Source organism: Podarcis cretensis (assembly GCF_951804945.1).
Source record: "Podarcis cretensis genome assembly, chromosome: 7".
NCBI lineage: Eukaryota > Metazoa > Chordata > Lepidosauria > Squamata > Lacertidae > Podarcis > Podarcis cretensis.
This window is the reverse complement of record NC_137176.1, coordinates 25,057,854-25,080,918: the sequence shown is the minus strand read 5'-3', so window position 1 is coordinate 25,080,918 and position 23,065 is coordinate 25,057,854. Positions and strand designations below refer to the sequence as shown.

Genomic DNA, 23,065 nt, shown 5'->3' with positions numbered 1-23,065 from the left:
CATATAAACAGGTGCATACAACAGTGTATAAAACCTGTATAAAAATACTAACACACATGTATACTAATAAAATTATGCTGCAGAAAGTATGGGACTTGGCTCTTAGGTATGTATAAAGTTTGTATTTTTTGCATACAATTTTGCATAGATTTTCACACCCCCACATCCCACCTCAGACATAAGCAAGCTGCTCAGTGAAAGAGGCAGTCTGGCATAGTCAAAGCCTGATCATGTTGGACGTGCCGACCTTTATATATGAATCCATTTTAAACAGATTTCTCCTCCATCCCTATCTGCCTCTCAGTGCTGTCCAGTGAGGACTTGGGGCCTTCCTCTTCCATAGCTTCTGGCTTAACAGCGGCAGCCGAGTCCTGCCTCCCACCCAACGCCTCAGTGGCCATGTCGGCAGCTTTGAAGGGGAAAAGAGTTTTCAGGCTGCCGCTCTGACAACTCTAAAAAACAAATGTTTAGAAATCTGCCTGCTCAGAATTGTTAATAATCAAACAGTGAAGGCCGAAACAATTTCAGCCAAGCTATTCACATGAGAAATTTATTTACTGTCAGTTTCTGATCAAAGCTTACTCCCTCCCTGCTACATTCCCCCTTTGTGGGTGTAATTTGGGAGGTGAAATTACCGGTACTCTCAGGGGAGATGCACATGCCACAAAGACCCTTCCTAAACTAGTTGTTCCCTTGAAAACAATCGTACTGCCATTAGATCTTAAGGGGTGAGGAGAGTTTTTCATCTCTGGTTCAGAACATCTTCTAAGGCTAGTCTCATTACAGGGCAATAACATACAATGTAAGTCATAGATAAATGGTCATAGAGAAATAACGCATTTGACTAACACATAGCTGACATGGGGAACAGTTTTTAAGTTTTTCAGCTGCCTTCCTTATGCAGTAATATGTACCAAATGACTTTCTGTTGACAATCTTTCTCATAATTGTCTTTATGTTGATGGCAGAAACATTGCAATTGGAAACCAAAATTTTGGGGGTTTTACTGAGCGTGACATAGCCAAGTTGTCAGTTTGTGTGTGGTGCCTTTAATATGTTGAAAACCTTTACGTCAAAGTCAGGAAAGAGAAGCACTTTCTGAGTTTACCCCAACCCTCAAAACGCAATTGCTATTATTCAAACATTTTTTCTTTTTCTTTTTTAACAAATTACAAACTACAGGAACTCTGGATTTTAAATCAAATGTATCTCAGCGAGTGTGGTACAATATTTAAATCTTTGTTCTTGTTATCTGCTTTGAGCCCTATGAATGGGTGATGACTCAGAAGAAGTTTATATAGAGTAACTAACAGTTAACCAGTCTAACAGGATACCCAGTGTGACAATTACTAAATTTTAAATAAAAAGGTTTGTAGTGTGTAGTTATATTCTATGATGCAAGGAAAACCAGTTGCACCTGAGGGCAGAATTACGTACTGTATTACAAAGCAAACACATTCTTACCCTGTGTAATGTTAAATCTCCCTAGGAAATGGCTTCCACACAGGGCTGGTTTTTTAAAATTGTTTCCCCCTAACCAGGCTTTGAGACCAGAAAGAGCTTGGTGTGAGGAAATTGGCAATGTATAATAATAATAATAATAATAATAATAATAATAATAGTTGTTGTTGTTGTTGTTGTTTTAATTTATATCCCGCCCATCTGGCTGGGTTTCCCCAGCCACTCTGGGCAGCTTACAGCTTATATAAAAACACAACAAAACATCAAACATTAAAAAACAAAATAGCCTATACAATCAACAAACCAATAGATCAATAGAAAACAACAACAACAACCAGTCTAACTAAACATTTAACCAACACCAACTGGACAAAAACAAAATAGAGGAACTAAAATTAGAACCATTTAAAACATTTTAGCCAATTGCCCCAACCTAAGAGTTATTCTCTCCTGCCAACCTAGCAGTTCGAAAACATGTCAGTGCAAGTAGATAAATAGGTACCGCTCTGGTGGGAAGGTAAACGGCGTTTCCGTGTGCTGCTCTGGTTCGCCAGAAGTGGCTTAGTCATGCTGGCCACATGACCCAGAAGCTGTACGCCGGCTCCCTTGGCCAATAAAGCGAGATGAGTGCCGCAACCCCAGAGTCAGCCACGACTGGACCTAATGGTCAGGGGTCCCTTTACCTTTACCTTAAGAGTTATTCCAGCAATGTCCCAGTGGACTCTCAGGAGCCTCTTTTAGCTGTTCAAAGTGAGTCTGAGTCTCGCCCCTAGGAGATGTGGAAATGGGCTTTGCAGCAGGGAGCAGGTCTTTCTTCCAGCACTCATGGCAGCAGTAATGTAATTGGAAGCTTGCTGATCTCCTCTGCAGATCCTTCTAACTGATTTCCCCCTTGAGATTCCGTCCTCTCCTTCATTTTTTTTGTTAAGCAAAATACATGCCTTTGGGAAACGTGTTTGATAGTTTAACATGCAGTTCTTACCTTAGGGCAGTGGTTTTCAACCTTTTTGAGTCCACGCTGGTGCCCTTGACCGTGTGGGAGCCATTTACACTGGGGTTCCATTACAGGACACATTTAAGCAGGGATTCCCTTGTTCTGTACCAGCCCCACTTTGCTTTGCCCCCCATTCTGGCCCACAACCACCCCTTTTCAGGTGCAGTTTTTGGCATGTGTGTAAGTGCGAGCAGCAGGAGGAAGAGCAGGACTCAGGTCAGGCCAGAGAAAAGAGACAGACAGATAATGAGAGAAAGATTTGCAGATATGCAGGTAAGATAGTTGACGTGAAGAGAGAGAGAGAAGGAGAGGCCTCCTGACCAGTCACGTCTGACCCAATCACCCAAGGGTGCCAGGGCACACAGATGGAAAACCTCTGCCTTAGGGAATATAAGAAATCAGTGGATCATTAAGTGCTTAAGGTTGCAACCCTATACCTACTGGGTATAGGAGCTAGAGGGACGCAGGTGGCGCTGTGGGTTAAAGCCTCAGTGCCTAGGGCTTGCCGATCGAAAGGTCGGCGGTTCGAATCCCTGCGGCGGGGTGCGCTCCCGCTGCTCGGTCCCAGCGCCTGCCAACCTAGCAGTTCGAAAGCACCTCCGGGTGCAAGTAGATAAATAGGGACCGCTTACCAGCGGGAAGGTAAACGGCGTTTCCGTGTGCGGCTCTGGCTCTGGCTCTGGCTCTGGCTCTGGCCAGAGCAGTGATGTCACGCTGGCCACGTGACCCGGAAGTGTCTCCGGACAGCGCTGGCCCCTGGCCTCTTAAGTGAGATGGGCGCACAACCCCAGAGTCTGTCAAGACTGGCCCGTACGGGCAGGGGTACCTTTACCTTTATTATAGGAGCTAGAGGAGGAAGATAGATGGTGAAGAAAGAGCTGTGTGTGGAGGGGGGGAGCCTTTCCCCATCCTCTGGACCGCCTGGGAAACTCCACAAACCTGCTGTACCTGAAACTGGATGTGGAGAGAGCAGCTGAAGGAGACACACCTATTGGCAGCCCACGGAAGCGCCATCCAACTAGGGTCTGCCTGTAAAAAGCAAGTCCATAGTTAGAGACTTAAGAACCCAGAGGCTGAGATGCAGGGTGTGTCAGGAAGGGAAATGAATCGATACTGATGGCTATATTTTAGTAACTTTGTATTAGCCTAACATTTGTAAATGTAACTGTGTATTTTTGTAATATTTTGTTTGAAGTTAACTCTGTTGTAGCTTCAGTCACTTGTCAGCCACTTAGAAATGTTTTTAATTATGGAAATTAAATAATCAAAGTAGTCCAGATGTTTTGGGCTACAACTCGGATCGATCCCGGCTAGCCCATGCCGAAAGGAGTTCTTGTCCAAAGCAACTGGATGGCATCAGGATGACCAAGGATGAGCTATGGGACAGTGGTGGTGGAGTGGACTGTCCTTTAGCTACAGGGCTGACTAAACGCAGAATGTAGTATGTGAACGCCACTACTAAACTTTTAACTTCATTAAATTAATCCATACCATAGTGACACAGTGAAAAAGTGGAAGGGCACATTGCCAGCTGTTGTGTTCTGCATTTTTTCTTTTAATTGTCAACTTTGGATGCAGCTGTGTTGTGAGTGGGTAAAAAATTCTGCTCATGGAATGAAACAAAATGGAAAGCAGCGACTCTGATTACTTCCTACTTTTTATCTTTTGCCGGTTTGCAATCTGGCGGCTTAAAGAGTCTGATGGGTAAAAAAAAGGCAGCCTGAGAATTAGACTAAATGAAACCAAGGCAACAACGTTTCTGAGCTTCTGGAATGAAAAGCAAAACCCGGTACTGCCAACTTTTCGACGCCTGATCACTTTTACAAGTGAGGAAAGCTGCTCATGGTATTTGAATGGATCGTTGTTTTGCTTAAATGGGAATCTGTTGCTGACCTTAACACTGGAAATGGAATAATATGCAAAGGAAGAAGGACCTCAAGCTACTTAACCATCAGTAACACTATATTAGAATATTTAGTCATTTCTTTGAAAAATTTATCGCTTGCCCTTAATCTATATAATGCATAAAATAAAACAAAAATCGTATAATGCACAGCAAATAAAAACTCTAAACCCTTATCAAACAATTGTAACAGCTGCCACAGAACACTAAGGGAGCAAAAGAAGCTGGAGTAAAGCAAGACAGTATAAATTAAGCCAGCATAAAGTGCACCAGATCCAAACCCCATTCAGCAGTGGGGCTGGGGCTGCTGCTGCTGCTCCTGTACCTAAGCCTGGCATTAAAAATACTGTAGTATCCTACCAGGTTTCCAGGTGGTGTGACTGAGCTGAACAAGCTTAGGATGCAGTCCAAATTCTCCCTCTGTAGTCCTGCCCAACCACACCCCCAGAATGCCCCCCTTTTAGGACTTACACTGGCCTTGACTCCGCCAGCATATAAGGCTGAGCTTAGCTGAGCAAATTGCACTGGCATATATTCGGCTGAGCTGGGGTTAGGGACTTAACCCTGGCTTAGCTGGGAGTCAGCTGGCTGAACTGGAGATCCCCTGTATCCTTAGATGTTCATCCCATCTTGCCATAGGGTTGCCTCCTTACCAACTAAAATATTTGAATTGCCTGGGCAAGCAAATGATAATGCTGGCACCAGCTGGGCTTTCAAGGGGAGGGAATTTCACAAACACGGTGCCACTGCAGTGAAGACTTTAAAACATGACTACATAATGCACCTCACCCAATGAGAATTAAGGCTAGTGATACTGAAAAGCAATCAAGAGAGAATATACAAGTAATAGTATTTTGGATGGATTGGCCTGTGGTGTACTTAGTTGCATTGCAAAAGTTGCATTGTTTGTTGTCTCTTGAATGGATAGTCTGGATTCCTTAAAGCTCCGGGGGGGGGGGGGGGGAGAGACACACACCACCTCCAGAAAACTATTGGTAATTATTTGCTTGTGGGATTTTAATAGAATAACTCAGATTGCTGCTTTCTTTGGGCTGGATATAGACTTCACTGCCGGCATATGAAAAGACTCCTACTATCTACAGAAGGTTTTCAATCCAGCAGAGTTTTGCTGATTCCTTTCCCCCTTGCAGCCTCTAGCATCATCCCCATGCAGTTCTGGATAGCCTCCTCATCCTCTGGAGCAGTGTGGCTGGTGAAGCCAGGGCTGCAGAGAGGGCAGGGGTGATTGGGAAAAGTCTCCCTTCCACTGGCAGAAGCATCCCCAGAGGAGATATTCTTGCTGGCAGGAGCAAAGTCTGTATCCTACCCATTATATGTTCCAGACTTAACTGTGCTTGTTGTCTTCCCCCCTGTCCTTAATAATCAGCTGATGACCCTTTACCCATACTTCATGATCATGAGATAGATCCATATGACTTTCCTCCACTGCTCTGTGGTGCAAACAAGGCAGGAACATGTCAAAACAGATGCTATTTATCTTTATGTATCTACGGGTTTTCCAAATGTCATCCCACCCACTCACAGTAATACTTTTGGGTCACAGTTCCCGCTTCCAGCAGAAAAACATTATTCTAAAAAAAAAAAAAAAAAAAAAAAATTGTGATAAATTTCTGTGTCCAAGAAATTTCTGTGTCCAAGAAGAAAAGTGCAGAGATTTTCTTCTAGAAATTGTTTTTGTGATCTGATGGAAAAAGAAAGGACAAGAATGATAAAACAAGCAAGCAAAAACAAACTGACCCCCAAACTGTAAGCCTGCCACAAATGATGTGCATGGGCAACCACATACTACTCATGAGGTGTCGGATGAAGGATTCTTGAGCACATAAATATACTGTCTTAAAAAATAGTACAGGAGGTCCGTTCTTAACCTGAAACTGTTCTTAACCTGAAGCACCACTTTAGCTAATGGGGCCTCCCGCTGTCGCCGTGCCACTGCTGCGCGATTTCTGTTCTCATCCTGAAGCAAAGTTCTTAACCCAAGGTACTATTTCTGGGTTAGCGGAGTCTGTAACCTGAAGTGTCTGTAACCTGAAGGTACCACTGTATTTCTGATTTTATGGTGTCCAGCCTACAGAAAGATATATCAGCCAGATGTTGGTGAATGCTAATACAGTGGAACCTCGGGGTGCGAATGTGATCTGTGCAGGAGGCATGTTCGCAACCTGCACCGTTCGCAAACCGCAGTGCCGCGTCTGCGCACACGTAGTTTGCGATTCGGCCTTTCTGCGCATGTGCAAAGCACGATTTAGCACTTCTGCACATGCACAAGGGCCAAAACCCAGAAGTAATCTGTTCCGGTACTTCCGGGTTCGGTGCAGTGCGCAACCCGAAATCGCGTAACCTGAAGTGTCTGTAACCCGAGGTACCACTGTAGTTAGGGCGCTCTCAACTTTAAGCCCAGTTGCCATGGTCAGTGTAAAGGTGCCTTGGTTTGATTACCCTTTTCTGCTATTGCCCTGTATTGATTCTGGTGCTTAGGGGCTATAGTTAAAGTGCTAGAATTGAATTCTATTTGCTCACTTTTCATGGAAGGCTTTGCCTTTGGTTGTTGGTTTTGTTTTTTTTTTAACTCTGTAAGGTCATTGATTTGTTTGAATGTGGTACAGTCTTCTCTTGCACTAACCCAATCAAAAGTGTCCTCCACATTAAACCTTTTTGTGATGGTAAAGCTTCTCCTGAGGTTCATGTGTTTGATGTAGAATTTATTTCAAACCAAAGCAGGTATAGATAATTCAAAGTAGTACCATCGCATGGGAAAACTGTACCATGTCAGGGACTGAATATATAAAGGAATCCTATGTTATAATGAATTCCGTGTTAGCTAGACCCTGCTAATTCTTATTCCCACTCACCCCTTCTTCCTCCTATTCAGTCAATGTCTCTACAGTTTTACAGTGATGGGGGATTTTATAAGACCATTAGATAGAACTGTGCTTTTATGTAAAGGATGAATAAAAGTATAATTGAGGAAAGAATTGCATGGATTTATAAGCTTATAAACAGTTAAACTGCATTTTCATGCTGGTGGTATGTATTTTAAATACTGCATAACTGTGCCTCAATTCTCCTCCAGAGGTTTTGAGATTCATAAGAATAGTTATTTCAAAAGCCCGTTCAATATTTAAGACTGTGTTTAATGAATGCATGTAAGGCCCCAAAAGCAAGTATAAGTAAAAATTGTGGTTACAGAAATTTTCCTTAATCTGTTTTTTTTTTTGAACTCTTGTCTTTCTGCTTGAAAGATTTTTTCCATGAACATGTCGCAGTATTTCTGTTTGTCCCATAAAATGCTCACGCTTTGGACAGTTTTAGAATCTGGGAATGACTTCATGCATTCCCTCATTGTTTCTACTTGCTATAAAGGCAACTGCTAGAGTGAAAGGAAGGGCCTTCTTAGGGATGGCACCCATGCTTTGATGTGCTTTTTCACAGACTCACAGAATCATAGAGCTGGAAGGGACCACAAGGGTCATCTAGTACAACCCTCTGCAAAACAGGAATCTTTTTACCCATGACCATTTACCATTTTTATTCTGCTGTTTTTGTGGGTTTCCTAGCTTTTAGGTTATAGAACTTGGGTGGTTCTGTGTTATGTTGCTTCTTGACTTGATTATTGATAATAGAAATGTATTGCAAAGTTCAGAGCTTATCATATGATAAATTACAAGCAAGCACTTGGTGATTTGCATTTCAGATTTAGAGTATGGATCAAAGAAATCATCCTTTAATATTTATGAAGGATGAATTGTGTGAACTGGGAATAGAAAAGCAACAGAACAATTTGTTTTATCCTTCTACTGAGCAGAGCAATAAACTGTAAACATGAATAGATTGAATTGCTGAACTATCTTGAAGTTTTTGGGGGGGTGTGTGCAAATACCATCTCAAGCAGGCTGTCATTTGTTTAAAGTTGGGGGATATTTTTTGTTTTACCTCTAAAAGAGGCTGTTTTCTTATTTTAGACACACCCTTCATGTTCTTTCCACTGTGCATAGAGGCCCAATGACATGTTGTTCACAATATTCTGATGCCTATTTTTATCCTGCAGCTCTGTTCGTAAACAAAGGCACCACGTGTAATCCCCACCTATCCAGCAGAATTATTTCCATTTTGCCTGGTTTAATTTTGGTCAGAATTGGCATATAAAAGTGTGCTATTTCCATAAAATCATTTGCAGCAGGATGCCTGCAATGTTTGACATGCAGGTCAAAAGTGAGTTTAAACATTTGCCAGGAAATTAAATTGTGAAGGGAAACCTAGACACATTTTAAACAATCAAGACTTAAGGTTTGAAACATCTGCAAGTAAGCTGTTACATGCCTCATGGGTTTTCATTATATTGTTGGGTGTTTTCTCTCGCTTTGCAAACAGTACTGTCCCCACCCACTGCTTTCAGATGAGAAAAGCAGGATGCGCCTATCTTCTCAAGCCATAGACCTCAAGGTGGCAGAAAGCAAAGGTGCAGGCCACTTTTGCTTGTACCTGAATCTTGGCGCATCAGCTCTTGAGTTTAGCCCTGGAAAAGCCTGTGTGAAACCTTCCTCCTGATTTGATAAACCATGTCCCATATTTATTTTCTCAGAGGCTGTGCTTTCTCACCTATCTCCACTTTATTCAGTGATTTGCTTATTATCACTTTCTGCATATCAATTTTTAATTGCACTGTTTTATCTGATGGGATTGTATTTATATTGTGCTGTGTTTTCACCATAGGGTTTAATGCTTTGATCCGAACCTCTGCTTCTCCTCCTCCTCTTGTTGTTTCTGCTTTTTCCTTTATGTCCCATTATATCCTTAGAGTCAGACAAAAATGACCTCTTGAGTAACCTGCCAAGTATGAACAGGAAAGAACATTATTTTTTGTTCCTGCTGCTTCTGTTGCATAGCTGTGGAACTCCTTTCCCTTAGAGATTAATTTGATCATTTCCTAGAAGTCATGTTAAGACTTCTGTTTCACCTACAGCTGTTGTTCAATATGCATGCCATGGTCTTAGTTTAGAGAGTTTTGATACCTTGAGAAAATAGCATACACAGTCTAAAAAACTCTTTTTGGACAACATCTAATTATTTCTCAGGAGTACCTATATTTCTGTCCATCTCACTGGCTCTACACAGAGTGCCCATTGTGGTCACCAACACGGTGCTGTCCAGATGTTGGAGACTACAAGTCCCATCTGTCCCAGCCAGAATGGCCCAGCGTTCAAAATATGCCAGGCACATTTTGCACCTATCGGCCACTTGTGACCAAGTGAAGATGCCCAGTTGCCAGGATGGCACCTGACGCCTCCACCATCTGGAGGTTCATGCCTGGATCTTGACTGTTTTCACACACTAGCAACACATCCTGTAGTTATATTTTGTTATATTTTGTCTGCACAATCAGAATGAAACTCAGGAACTGAAAAGTTGTATTGAAAAATACAACTTTCGAGCCATCTGGCTCCAAAATGGCAACCAGGCATTCCATTTTGGCAACTGTAACCCTGGTTTAAGGAACCATTTGGTGCCTAGCTGATATACCTGAGTTTCTAACACTGGAACGGCCAATGCGAAGGAATGATGAGAGGTGTAATCCAGTAACATCTGGCGAACCCCTCTGTTATCAACAATGAAATATTTATCAGAGGGGATACCAAAACACAGATCACTTGGCATAAGAAAGCAAGGTGGCTGGTTGACCTGTGTTGACCGTGCTACAATCAGGTATATAAACAGTAAGACAACAGATATTCTTAAAATTGGGACTCAAAAGAAGTTCTAATCCATTCCATATATGAGTTTAAGTCCATAGATCTTTCTATTTTAAAGCTACATGTGTAAATCAATATTTCTGAAACAAGATGTGTGGGGATTCTTGGTTTTAGATTGTTGCATATGTGTTGTAGCAAAGTCATTCTACACTGACTGATGTGTGAGAGAAGTGAGAACTGCTCTTTTAAGATGTTGCTTGCCACTGCAGGTTTTTATCATTAGTTTCATCATTAATTCTGTGTATTTCTTTTTCAAATCTGCTGCCTGTCAGGGGTATGCTGTAGTTAATTTAGAAGTGTTTTAATTGGTTAATTCACCTGTTTATTGAATTGAGCTTCACATCCCTGATTAACCTATGTTACTTTTTAAACAATTTCATGTTGGCTCTAGCCAGTAACAGACCTAGTTCTAAATCTTGCATTCCTCATTTCAAAATGGCACCACTGAGCCAAGTCTTTGGCGATTTTTGATCCAACAGGCACCAGTATACTGTGTGAATGCAACTTTTAAAATGTTGGGGTCTCATGCCTTGGGCCAGCACATTTCAAATTGTTGTTCCAACCTGACTACAGGTTGCACCTGACAACATGTTTGGGAATTGAAATCAGATACTCAGGTTCTAAACTAGCCTGCTACTAGGATGTGAATCAGATAACTTACGGTAACTGAAATTGTGGGTTCATCAAGTGTCAAATACTCCCATTATCTTCAGAGGCAATAGATTATATTCAGAGCATTGACCTTCTAGATACTAACCTGGGTTTTTAACAAAGACCATCCATAGAACTACCAACCAGACAGGTCTCTCCCAGCCGTGCCTGAGCATGCCAAGAATTGAACTCAGGGCATTCTGCATCCGAAGCAGTCACTCTGCTTCTGAGCTCCAGTCCTTTCCCACAGGAGGTTCTCCTATGGGTCCTTCCACCACTTAGACTGGGGCAGATGATGATTGGGAGGAGAGGTCCAGTTATTGTATCACTTCACATCTCAAATGTCCTCCCTAGAGAAGCTCACCTGTCACCAACTCTGATGTCTATTTTGGTTTTTTTTGGTGTTGATGTCTTTATTTGGTGTTTTTAGTTGTCCAGCCCTTCCCAGCATTTTTTACAACTCGTTTTCATATTGCTTTTATAGTTCTGCTGGATTGTACTGATTTTCCTGGCTGTTGCTCCTGTGCTTTTAATGCTTTCTATGGCATTCTTACCATATCGCTTACTGTTTTTAAAGTACGTGGTACTCTACAACCCTTGCACTTGCCTATAAAAATAGATTAGAGAGATGGAGCCAGGAGTAGGTAAAATGTGTAGCTGATCTTCAGTTGGTCTTCCAGTGCTTCACCTTTTTGCTTCCACTTGTGACAAAACTCCCATTTGTTTAGGCGCATGCGTTTGGTTGGTTTGTATCCAGCACCCTGTTTTATCTTTTAGTCAGTTTGTCACAAATATAGAAGAAATGTATGCAATCTCCTGGTCCATAAGGTAAGCGGCTATATAATAAAGTCCGAGGATAAGGGATTCAGAAGATCAAAGCTGCAACTGTTCATAGCCAAGAGAGAAGTATGGGCTCAAATAAAAGTCTTCTGGAAGTCTGCAGCCAGTGACCCAGCAAAATGGGCAAGGTGCTTTTCCATTTAAAACAGTTTTGAATGTGAGTGCAAAACAAACTACATGAAGGACTGGTTGTACAGATTATGGCAGGCCATAAGCTATGCATTTTAGTTTTTCCTGTAAGAAGTTGTTTCTTGGTAGCTTAGTTCATAGCCCACTAAATCAATGTGAACCTTTCTCTACTCTCCAAGGGATTCTGGATTAGGCCTGGAATGACTTTCAAACAGTGAATTAATTTGATCTTAATGAGAAGCCAAGTGAAATATCCTCTCCAGTCAGTTTCAACAGGATTTAAAAACAAACAAGCTGCAAAATTTATTGTTCCGTTTTTGCATTTTGCTGGGGTGGAACTCAGGTTAAATTCAGTTCAGTAAGCTTGGACTACAACATTAATTTGAGTTGTCTTTCCCAATCATGTATATGTTTATTGTGCTAACGTTAGGGGCCAAATAAGAATCCAGTCCTCCAGGAATTTGTTTATTTTATTGAATTTGCAACAGCGGATCATATTATGGCTTGGGCTGTTAATGGATGTACTGTAGTTAAAATGCAATGATAATTACCGCCAACTGTGCATGCCATATTATTTCGCCCAGTCTTGCCATAGATAGGAAGATAAGCAGCCAATTAGAATCAAAATGAATAAAGCACAATAGAATTTATATGGACTGAGCTGTACATCAAGAACAGGGACATGAGGAGAGGGAAAGCTTAAAAAAACCTCATGCAAAGCCTAGAGACAATTGGCTGAGTGCCGTGGCCAGGAATGAAGTTGACAGGGAGGGCTGGAGGCTAGGAAGCTATGGGATTGTGGCCAAGGGAGTAGAGCCGTTGACTTAAACTAGTCATGACTAACTTGTCAATTGGTTTCAGTGGGCCTACTCTGAGTGTGACTTGGTTGGTAAGAACCAGAGCACGATTTCCGTTCTCATCCTGAAGCAAAGTTCTTAACCCGAGGTACTATTTCTGGGTTAACGGAGTCTGTAACCTGAAGCGTATGTAACGTGAAGCGTATTTAACCCGAGGTACCGCTGTATATGGCACTGGTACTTACTACAAGGCAGACTAGAAACAGTCAAGAGATGTCAGTGGTGCATTTTGAGGCAGTGAAATTGTAATAATTATGTAGTAAAATGTTGTGCTTATTCCCGTAGTGGTGGCCTCCTAAGGGTAACCTGCGAGTGCAGTTAATGTCAAGCTCCATAGCAGGATGGCTGAAATGTGTTTTTAAAAATGCACCTAGGCCTCATTTTGGAACAGTATAGGAACGGCTTCTGCTAATGCAGCCCTTAACCTGGACCTTAAAGTTTGCACATGTGCCAATAAAGACAACTATTTTCCAGCCTGGGATGTTGACTAAAAGCCATTACTTTCCCACTCTTGGTACTTTTTAATTTCCTTTTGAATGTTAATGGATGAATTAAGAAAAATATTAACTAGCTGTAGCTAAACAAGGATATATGTTTTCCTCCCTCTTAGCTTTGCATGTTCCAAGTCCCAAAAGAGGGATAGAGGAAGGGGAAACAAACCGTGTCTCTGGAACGTCTTACCCGAAAGAGCACATTTGACACAGTGTGTTCTTGCCAATGTTTACAGGAAGCCCTTTTTTCCCATGCCATGTTTCAGTTAGTGCCCATGGCAGCTTTTCTGAGAGGCCTTCATTGTATTGCGACTGGATGCTGGGATATTCTCCTTGTGGAGGATGATGTTTGATCTAAGGCCTTGAGGAGCAGTCAGATTCCTTGTAAATTTAATCTGAATAAAAATGAAGGGGCGTTGAGTGATCCTTTGGTGTGGCATTTTGGTAATGACTAAGGGATATTGTTTTTATTCTGAACAGATGAAGCGGCAATTCCAGACAATTCCAGAAAGGCAGCATCTTCAGATGCTTCGTGGGATGAAATACTGTTTGTCAAAACATGCCATGTTCTTTGCTTACTTGCTTTTTCCTAAACTTCTTCATCTTGTTATTTTGCTTTGCTGGAATCAGAGAATATGGATCGAAGGACATGGCTATTTACTGTAATGCGCCTGACACATTACAATAATGCAGAATGTCTAATACCAAGATGGAGGTCCTCCAGACTTGCGTATTGAGCACGCTCCTTTGTGGAAGTGAGTTGTGGGCAATTTACACAACTGCCAGGAGCAACAGCTCAATGACTTCCATATGTGCCGCTTCAGGAAGATTTTGGGCACCACATGGCAGGGCGAGAGTCTTAAAGACCTAGCCCACATTCCCATCATGTTCACACTCCTTTCTCAGTGACATCCCAAGCCCACATTCCCATCATGTTCACACTCCTTTCTCAGTGACATCTATGCTGGCTTGGCCATGTCCACCGAACAGAAAACGGCAGGATCCCCAAGGACATGTTCTACAGGAAGCTGGCTTCAGGCACCAGGCCTGTTGGTAGACCAACTCTACACACCCCAATGATTCATAATCTTGCATTCTATTCACTTCATTAAAATACACATACACACAATGCCCATTCTTAAGCCAGCTCAGCCAAAATACTGGGGTCCACACATAGTGGTCCGTGGTGGTGACAGTGGGGCTTTCAAGGCCTACCACTGATGGTAAGGTGGATGTTGGCTCTGGGTAGCTTACCCAGGCACCATTGAGGAGGAACTCACTCACGTTTCCCTTGATAGGTCCATTCCAACTTGAGGAAGTCCGAGATCAGCCTAATGGCCAACACAGAGTCTCTCACCCCTCACAGCTGTTCCTCCGGCAGAAACTCCCTTCTGAAGGTTCCTCTGGCTGGAGGTGGGGCAACACAAGTGAAACCCACCACCCCCTTGTGGCAAGCAGAGTCTCTGTCCCATCACAGTTCACACCACTAAGTAATGCCATCATATTTGAACTCAGATATTTGAATTTAAAATGAATTTCCAGCTGTGTTAAAATAGGGCATATAATCTAGCAAAAACTAAGCATATAATCTAGCAAAAACTAAGCATATTTAGGCTCCACTAATTTCAATCAGAGAAGACGGCTGCATTCCTATATGTGCTTACCTGGGAATGGGTTTTGTCCACACAAATCAGAAGCTGTAACCAAGGTTTGTGCTTGTCTAGAAGAGACAAACCACAGATCTATTCTCTGGAGAATATAGGTAGCACCAACAAATCAACTTTCTCCAAACCCTGCCCCATCAAACTTTAACTGTTTGCAACCCAATTAGACAGGCCTGCTCTCATCATGTTGGCCAGGGTCCAGACGCCAGCAGGGTTCATAAATAGGGCCTGCCCTAGACCCTCCCTTTGCATGGGCAGCTGGGTCTGGAGAATTAACTTTTCAATTTCCCACATTGCCCTGGAGTGATGCCATATTCGGGGGGGGGGGCATTGTGGGAAATGGCAGGTGGCAGCTATAAAATGGCACTCCTTGGTAATCCACATGAGAATAAATTAAATTTGTTTTAGTATTCTAACTGTTGTAAAAGTAGGGTTGTACATATTTTTTGATTTTGTTGTTTTATCTTTCGTAAATCACTTTGTGGGTTTGTTTTTCTACATCAAGTAGTGTATAAATTTTGTGAAATTAATAAATGTATAGATAGTAGAATGGTCAAATCGAGGGGGGGGGATGACAGGGCTCCTTCCCTGCTAAGCAACAGTTAAAGGTGAAGGACCACTGTCCTCTTTTTTTGTCTGGCCACCCTAAAACTGAGGGAACCCAGAGCATAGGGATGACCCCTTGGAGGGCACTTTCCCAAGATAGAGAGGCAATCTGTACTGCCATTCTCTGTCCTAGTCTCCTTAGCCTTTTGTTCTAAATAGCAGCAAACACACCTGAGAAAATTACAAATCTCTTGGTGCAGTAAAGGTAAAGGTAAAGGTACCCCTGCCCGTACGGGCCAGTCTTGACAGACTCTGGGGTTGTGCGCCCATCTCACTTAAGAGGCCAGGGGCCAGCGCTGTCCGGAGACACTTCCGGGTCACGTGGCCAGCGTGACATCGCTGCTCTGGCCAGAGCCAGAGCCAGAGCCGCACATGGAAACGCCGTTTACCTTCCCGCTGGTAAGCGGTCCCTATTTATCTACTTGCACCCGGAGGTGCTTTCGAACTGCTAGGTTGGCAGGCGCTGGGACCGAGCAGCGGGGGCGCACCCCGCCGCAGGGATTCGAACCGCCGACCTTTCGATCGGCAAGCCCTAGGCGCTGAGGCTTTAACCCACAGCGCCACCTGCGTCCTGGTATAACTGCACAAACTACGGTTTCAATGACAGTAAGGTATCATGTGTGTTCTTGTTGCCCTCTGGTGGATAGAGGTTATAGCCCCATTTTAGAGTGGTGGCGCAAGGTTGAATCATTAGTGTTAGTGGACATGCCCTATTCCAAACTGATTCTGAGACAAATAGTGTTGCTCTCTCTATTTTTATTTTAAAATTGAAGCTCTATATTGATTTCCAGACAGTAAAAATATGCACCCCATTTCATACCAGAAAGGTTTATGAATTTGGACACAACCCAACCAAGTCAAGCACTTTTAAACTCCCCTTTGATTTAGCTAGGGAGTTAAGTATGTGCTTAAAACATTCCAGTAGAAATAAATGGGATTTAAAAGTGCTTTAAACTGGATGGATGGAACGCTGATTTAAACTTGATAAGTTTTTACTGTGAAATTGGTGAACATACAAACATATAAACTTTTCTTAAAAACATGCCTTTGCCTCTTTGGGTGTTAGCCATTCGCGTTAGCTAATTATTTTATGTTCTACCTTTTCTGTCAAAAGCTGCAAGCTTTTAAATATCAGCTGCTGGAAACCTCAATTGGGGAGAGTGCAATTGGGTCCTGTTTGTGGGGACATCCGGTTGCCCCCTGTGAGAACAGGATACTAGACTAGATGGGTCACTGGTCAGATTAAGCAGCCCTTATGGGTGGAGAGACTAAAAGTTCTGTGGTATTTTAGATGTAGAGTGACAAAACCTTTCATAGGAAACATTTCTTATTAGATGCATGAAATAGGCTGAGAAGATGATGAGGTAGAGATATACTACAGGATGAATCAGAGATACGCAGAGATATATACACTACAGGATGAACCAGATTAACAAGATGGGAGTTAACAAGAAATCTGATAATTGGCTGAATAATAAGCAGGAGTAGAGTTCCTGTAGCTTGGAATTTTGGTTTTAAAGTCTCTGAATAGAGTTAGGCCTGAATAGTGTTAGAATAGGGCTTGCCTGTGCTCAGGCTCTATCATTTGTTTGGAGATCATTGCATCCTTGAATAATGCTAAAACACTGAAATCATGTGGGAGATTCTTCCATCTGTAGAGAGGTGAGTGTCATGATCAGTTGCAGCAAAAACAACAAAGAGTCTTCGAGACAAATACGTGTATTGCCACAAGGCTCTTTGTTGTCTTTGCACTTTTCCTGCAGGTAGCATGATACCACTGTGGGCAATAACCACATCTTCAGCTCCCTCCCTGTAAATATGTTTTAATGTTCTACAATCCCAGGGGGTAGAGTCACGGGGGAAACAAAAAACCACACTGCCCCTTAGCCTAAAGACCAGCCAGTGAACACTCATGTCTACCCGGACACTGAGGTCCAGCGCTGAGGGCCTTCTGGCGGTTCCCTCACTGCGAGAAGCCAAGTTACAGGGAACCAGGCAGAGGGCCTTCTCGGTAGTGGCACCTGCCCTGTGGAACGCCCTCCCACCAGATGTCAAAGAGAACAACTACCAGACTTTTAGAAGACATCTGAAGGCAGCCCTGTTTAGGGAAGCTTTTAATGTTTAATGCATTACTGTATTTTAATATTTTGTTGGAAGCCACCCAGAGTGGCTGCGGAAGCCCAGCCAATTGGGCAGGGTAATAATAATAATAATAATAATAATAATAATAATAATAATAATAAAATTTATTTTATTTGTTTTGTTTTGTTTTGTCATGGCAGCAACCCCAGTGTGGAAATAGCTACCACCACATTTTTGTCTGTTTCTCTCCCACTTAATTTTTTTCAAAGTACAGTGGTACTTCGGGTTACATTCGCTTCAGGTTACATACGCTTCAGGTTACAGACTTCGCTAACCCAGAAATATTGCTTCAGGTTAAGAACTTTGCTTCAGGGTGAGAACAGAAATTGCGCGGTAGTAGCGCAGCAGCAGCAGGAGGCCCCATTAGCTAAAGTGGTGCTTCAGGTTAAGAACAGTTTCAGGTTAAGAACGTACCTCCGGAACGAATTAAGTACTTAACCCGAGGTACCACTGCAGTAGTAGTAGCATTGAAAAACATCATTCTCCATCATTCCTCCTCCTTTGTTTTCCTTTGACTCTCTGTAATCTATATCCATAGCACCAGCTTTCTTTCTTTCTTTCTTTCTTTCTTTCTTTCTTTCTTTCTTTCTTTCTTTCTCTCTCTCTCTCTCTCTCTCTCTCTCTCTCTCTCTCTCTTAATTTCTTTCAAAAGAAGCTCCAGACTGTCACATTGAGGGACATCAGGGGATTCCAGCTTAGAACATAGACCAAGCAAGAACGTCCTGTGCCTTAATCAGTACTGGAAGGATGCCTAGCATTTTTTAAAGTCATAGTTTGGCATTCTGAAGATGTGCTTCCTGTTTTGCAGGCATCTTGTAATGAACCAGAGTACATTAAAACAGCTTTGCAATAAATAGCGAGGGAATAGTTGCCATCTCCTGTTCATATCACCTCTGTCTCTTCCTCCCTCCTGTCTCCCTTCCTCTCAGCCAGGAGAAACATAGCCCAGTACCATGAAAACTGCCATTCTGGGACTGGCTCAAGTGGGCAAGGGTCATAGGAAGAACGGACCAGCAGGCACATTTGCCTCCTAGCTGCTCGTGGAGTCAACCAGTCCTCACTCAGATTAAGAAATGGGTTGCAGCAGTTCTCATGGCTGCCATAAAAGTGCCTGTGGTCTTGAATATATTTATGTTAAAATTTGGAGTTTATATTACATGTTGGACGAGAATGTGCACCCTCCAGTTACTCTCATAATAGTCTTGTAAAATCTTTCAAATCAAATGCTTGGTGTGTTTTCCACTAGAGAGAGGAAAGGTATGCATGTAACACATGCAAATCCCACCCCTGCCCAATTTGTAAGCCATTTCTTGAAAATGTACATTCAGCTTGAAAGGCAGCTTTAAGTCATGATAAATGCATTGTTGGTGAGGACAGTTGAGTCAGGAGTAGGTGTCTCATTCGTTTGCTGCAGGGAAAAGGATGGCCTGTCTTCAAAGAAACAATTAAGTTGATTGTTTTCCTCCTATTGTTGAGTCAAAAATAGCTTGCAGTTGTTAGGTCTCATTCCATGCTTTTAATTCAGGAAGCCTCTGTTGTCTGATTCCATGGAAGGCTGATTCCATGGAAGGGGGAAGGAGGGAAAAGGAAGCCCAGGGCAACACATGCAACAAGATGCACTCTACCTTCTGTGTCACACATTTTTTGATAGATGTAGAAACAACAGGGTAAAGGAGTACTTTGCTCTTGTGATTTGCCCCCTACGTGCTTAAAGGAAATCACATGTGTCAGAGCTGCCTCTAGGTCCCAGCTCACAGAGGACCAACGCTAGGCTGTAGTAATGTACAAAAGTCTTTATTGAAGTTCAGTTTCCATTTCAAAGCCACAGCGTGCAGCCCTACGTCTTAAACCCTAGATCGGCGAAGTCCCGTCTGAGTCTCCTCCCCTATGACACCAGTTTAAGATCCTAGCCCTGCTCCACCTTTTACGCTGCTCTCTCCTCCTCTGGGTCCTCCTGCCCGCTGGGGCATTGCCCTTTCTGGACTCTTCCGACGCTGAGTCGCTTAGCTCCTCCCCCTCCCTCCGGCGGGCTTTAGGACCCGGTTCCCAATCCTCATTCTCTGCTGTCCCGCGCTCCTGTACATTTGAACTTGCCTCTCGCGCCAGCCCAGTGACCTTTCTCCTAACCGTTACAGTACTTCGGTCACTGCTTCCCTCTTCCGGGACACTGGCCGGATCTGACCTCTCCTCCGTTGTCCGACTTTCTGATGGAGGCGTGGTCAGCCCTGCCTTATCTTCTCTCCCTGGTGGGGAATGCACTGGCCCCGATCCTTGGGACTCTTCCCCCCCACTCTGCTCTGGTGGGGAAGCTGGTCCTGATTTCCAGCTACTGCTCTGGGAGTCCCTGCTGCCCCCTTGCTCCTGGGGCATTCCCCTTGGGAACCCCCTACCCCTGGCCACTGGCGCCCCCTTCTGTGAATCTTCCGATTCGCTGGAGAGGCTCATGGAATCCCTCGGTCCACTGTCCTCTTCTCCTACGCTCCCCTCGGATTCTTCCCCTTCGCTCTCCATCTCCTCTCTTCCCTGTGCCTCTGCTCCTGAGCCCCTGACAACATGCATTAGAAGAGTTTGTTTTGGAAATACCATTCCTCTCTTACGAACACATAGCAGACTTCCTTGTCCAATCAGGCCCATTGCAAATGGCATTCTACAGTGGTACCTTGGTTTATGAACTTAATCCGTTCCGGAAGTCTGTTCTTAAACCAAAGTGTTCTTAAACCAAGGCATGCTTTCCCATAGCAGCGGGGGACTCAATTTACAAATGGAACACACTCAGCACGAAGCAAAACATGTTCTTATTCCAAGGCAAAGTTCACAAACCAAACACCTACTTCCGAGTTTGCAGCGTTCTTAATCTAAGTTTTTCATAAACTAAGCTGTTCTTAAACCGAGGTACCACTGTATTTGCTTAAGTGCTGGTGAACCCTTGTTCAGTCCTCTTTAACAGACAGCATAAGCAGGAAGAAGCTGGCACTGAGCAGATAGCTATAGCCCCAAACCATAGTTTAGAGCTTCAGGGATGAGTCTGGGAAACCTATGGGCTATCACACCTTCATCTCCAGTCCTTCTCTGGCATAGCTGCGAGGAAATCAGAAGCACCCACTTTGTGTTTGTAAACTGACCATGGTGTATTGTTAAGTCTGACAATCTCTGGTTAGTGTTTACAGTGATTTGCCCAGACAAGCCAACTTCCCGGCTCATAAACCATAGCTAACACTAACCACAGTTAAATAATAATGACTTGGATCCTTTGAAGACTTTGTGCTTGGAGGACAGATAATTTTCAAAGAAGGGGTGCCAAGCTAGGGGATATATGGGGGAGGTGAGGTCCAGCCTGCAGATTCCTAGCTCCTCTCAGTTGGGAAGAAGCCTGTGATTGTAAAATGACAAGCACACTTTTGTCTCTTTCCATGGCAGTCTAAACAGAAGCTACTCCATCTTCCTGGCTCCTGATCTCAAAGGTCCATTTTTCTTCTACCCTTCCTTCCCCTGGCCTTTTTGTATCTCCTGCCTCTCAGAGCAGTTCAGGCTGAAATATTTATTGTTTCCCTCATCTGTGTAATATCAGAGCTGAGAGGCATTAATCCCTAGGATCACTGCTATTGTTGTTTAGTCGTTTAGTCGTGTCCGACTCTTCGTGACCCCATGGACCAGAGCACGCCAGGCACTGCTATAGATGGACTCTAATGGTTAGAAGCATACTTCCTTTTTACTAGAGATAATCATGCACCATCGTAAAAGTGGCTTGATGGGATGGGGAGGCAAATCAGAGGTGTCATTTAAATGCATTCATAATAGTGATTTATTTGGACACCTAGTATTCTCCCCCGCCACAATCTAAATTCATAACATAGTTTATACAGGAGTAACCCTGAGATGTGTTCAGTGGGAAAGACCCCCACTGAGTTTGTTTTAAAAAGCTGGTCTCATAATAAAAAGTTGGTCTCATAATGTAAACAATATGTAGGAATTAGGAAAGAAAATATGAAAAACCCATTCCTGTGTATCAAAGCTACGATGTGTACACAACAGACTTAATTGTCGTCATTGTTGTAATGAAACAACTTGTCAGATGGCTTACAGTGATGTTTGCTAAACTGGTTTGCATATGTGCGTATTTCATTGAGCTGCCCAGTTAAAGCAAGGCAACAGTTTTGCTGATAAGTCCTAAAAAGGACAATAACAGATCTGCTAATTGTATATAGCCAGATCCCGCTTGCTGAGGATGGATGGAACAAGTGGTTCATGTGATGATATTTGCATGCTAGCTTCCCTCCTTATCAATGGGCTTTACATGCTCATGATGGAAAGAGTTGACGCAACGGAAGTTTCAAACAATCTTGCTCTCATGTGATGCTTGCCCATCCTTTTGTGAGAAACCAGAATCTACCCAGTTCTTCTGCCCTAATAGAACATCAGAAGTGCTCACATAATGTTCTTTTTGCCCATAATTCCTAGATCATCAGCTTGGGTCTTTAGTGTTTCTGAAGGTTTGTAGAAGGTTTGCTTTTTTGTGCCAGATGTGCATGGAACATCAGATGTAGAATATGGAATATCATGCTCTTTGTCACATCTGTGAATCTGTTGCCAACAAAATCACCGAGTGATTTCTCCGCTTCTAAAAGCACTCTACGGAGATTAGAATGTGAGAAGTGCTAGCCAATTTTCAAAATATAGTTGATTCTCTACAGCTTTTAACTATCATCCAAGTAAATAGAAGATTAGAGCTGCAGTCCTAAGCATGCTACCTCTGGTGTAAGCCTTATTGAACACAATGGGGTTTTCTTCCAAGCAAATGAACATAGGATTGCTCTGTAGATTATAGGTTATTTTAAAGGATTTGGTAGGAGGAAGCACCAAAATATGACGCAAATATTTTTTATTTACGTTTGCATTTATATTTAACCTTTCCTCCAAAGCAATGTGTACGGTTCTCCCCCCGCCCCAATTTTATCCCTGGAACAACTCTTTGAGGTTAGGCTGGGAGATATGACTGGCTCAAGGTCACTCAGTGAGCATCATGGCAGAGTGGGAATTTCATCCTTAGTCCTCAAGGTCCTAGGGGACATTCCTATGGCAAGATCCCCCTGGGATCTCTGGTTCAGCCAGTGTTAAATCCCCAACCCCAGCTCAAAGATACACCAATGTAACTGCTCATCTTGGCTCAGCTGAAGGAAAACTGGCCAAGCCAAGGGTAGTGTAAATCCTGCCCCCCTCCAAAGGCGTGTGGCAGTCATGGGACCAGAGCCGGCGTGGGTATAAGCAGCATCTAAACCCATTCAGCTTGGTCACTTGATGTGGAAAGTGTTGGAACAATGTGCAACAATCCACTTATCTGCAGCAAAGGGTGGAATGGAATTACCAACAGAAACATGGCACAAATCACAATATTAAAGGCTTGTTTTCCTTCTGCCAAGCTTAGGTAGAGCAGCAGCAGCCCCAAAGGCGTAGCTGGGGGGGGGGACAGGGTGCACTAGGTGCCACACCATGATGGGTGGCATTTACCGCGGGACCTGCAGTGTGCCCAAGCCACATGTCTCTCCAAGCTAGCTCCGC

The 23,065-nt window shown here is 43.3% G+C and overlaps 1 protein-coding gene across 3 annotated transcripts in view; it reads left to right on the top strand.

Annotated features, from left to right (window-relative positions):
* Window positions 1–23,065, top strand: part of BCL2 (BCL2 apoptosis regulator) — a 147,339-nt gene that overhangs the window by 10,302 nt on the left and 113,972 nt on the right. Inside the window, exon 3 of one of the 3 annotated variants that reach the window (XM_079985110.1) lies at window positions 8,074–8,181. The exons of the other annotated variants lie outside the window; for them this stretch is intronic. Coding sequence (XP_079841236.1) covers window positions 8,074–8,079 — 6 coding nt within the window. The 3' untranslated portion in view covers window positions 8,080–8,181. Of the gene's footprint in view, window positions 1–8,073; window positions 8,182–23,065 lie in introns of those variants that run through there. 3 annotated transcript variants of the gene reach the window in all.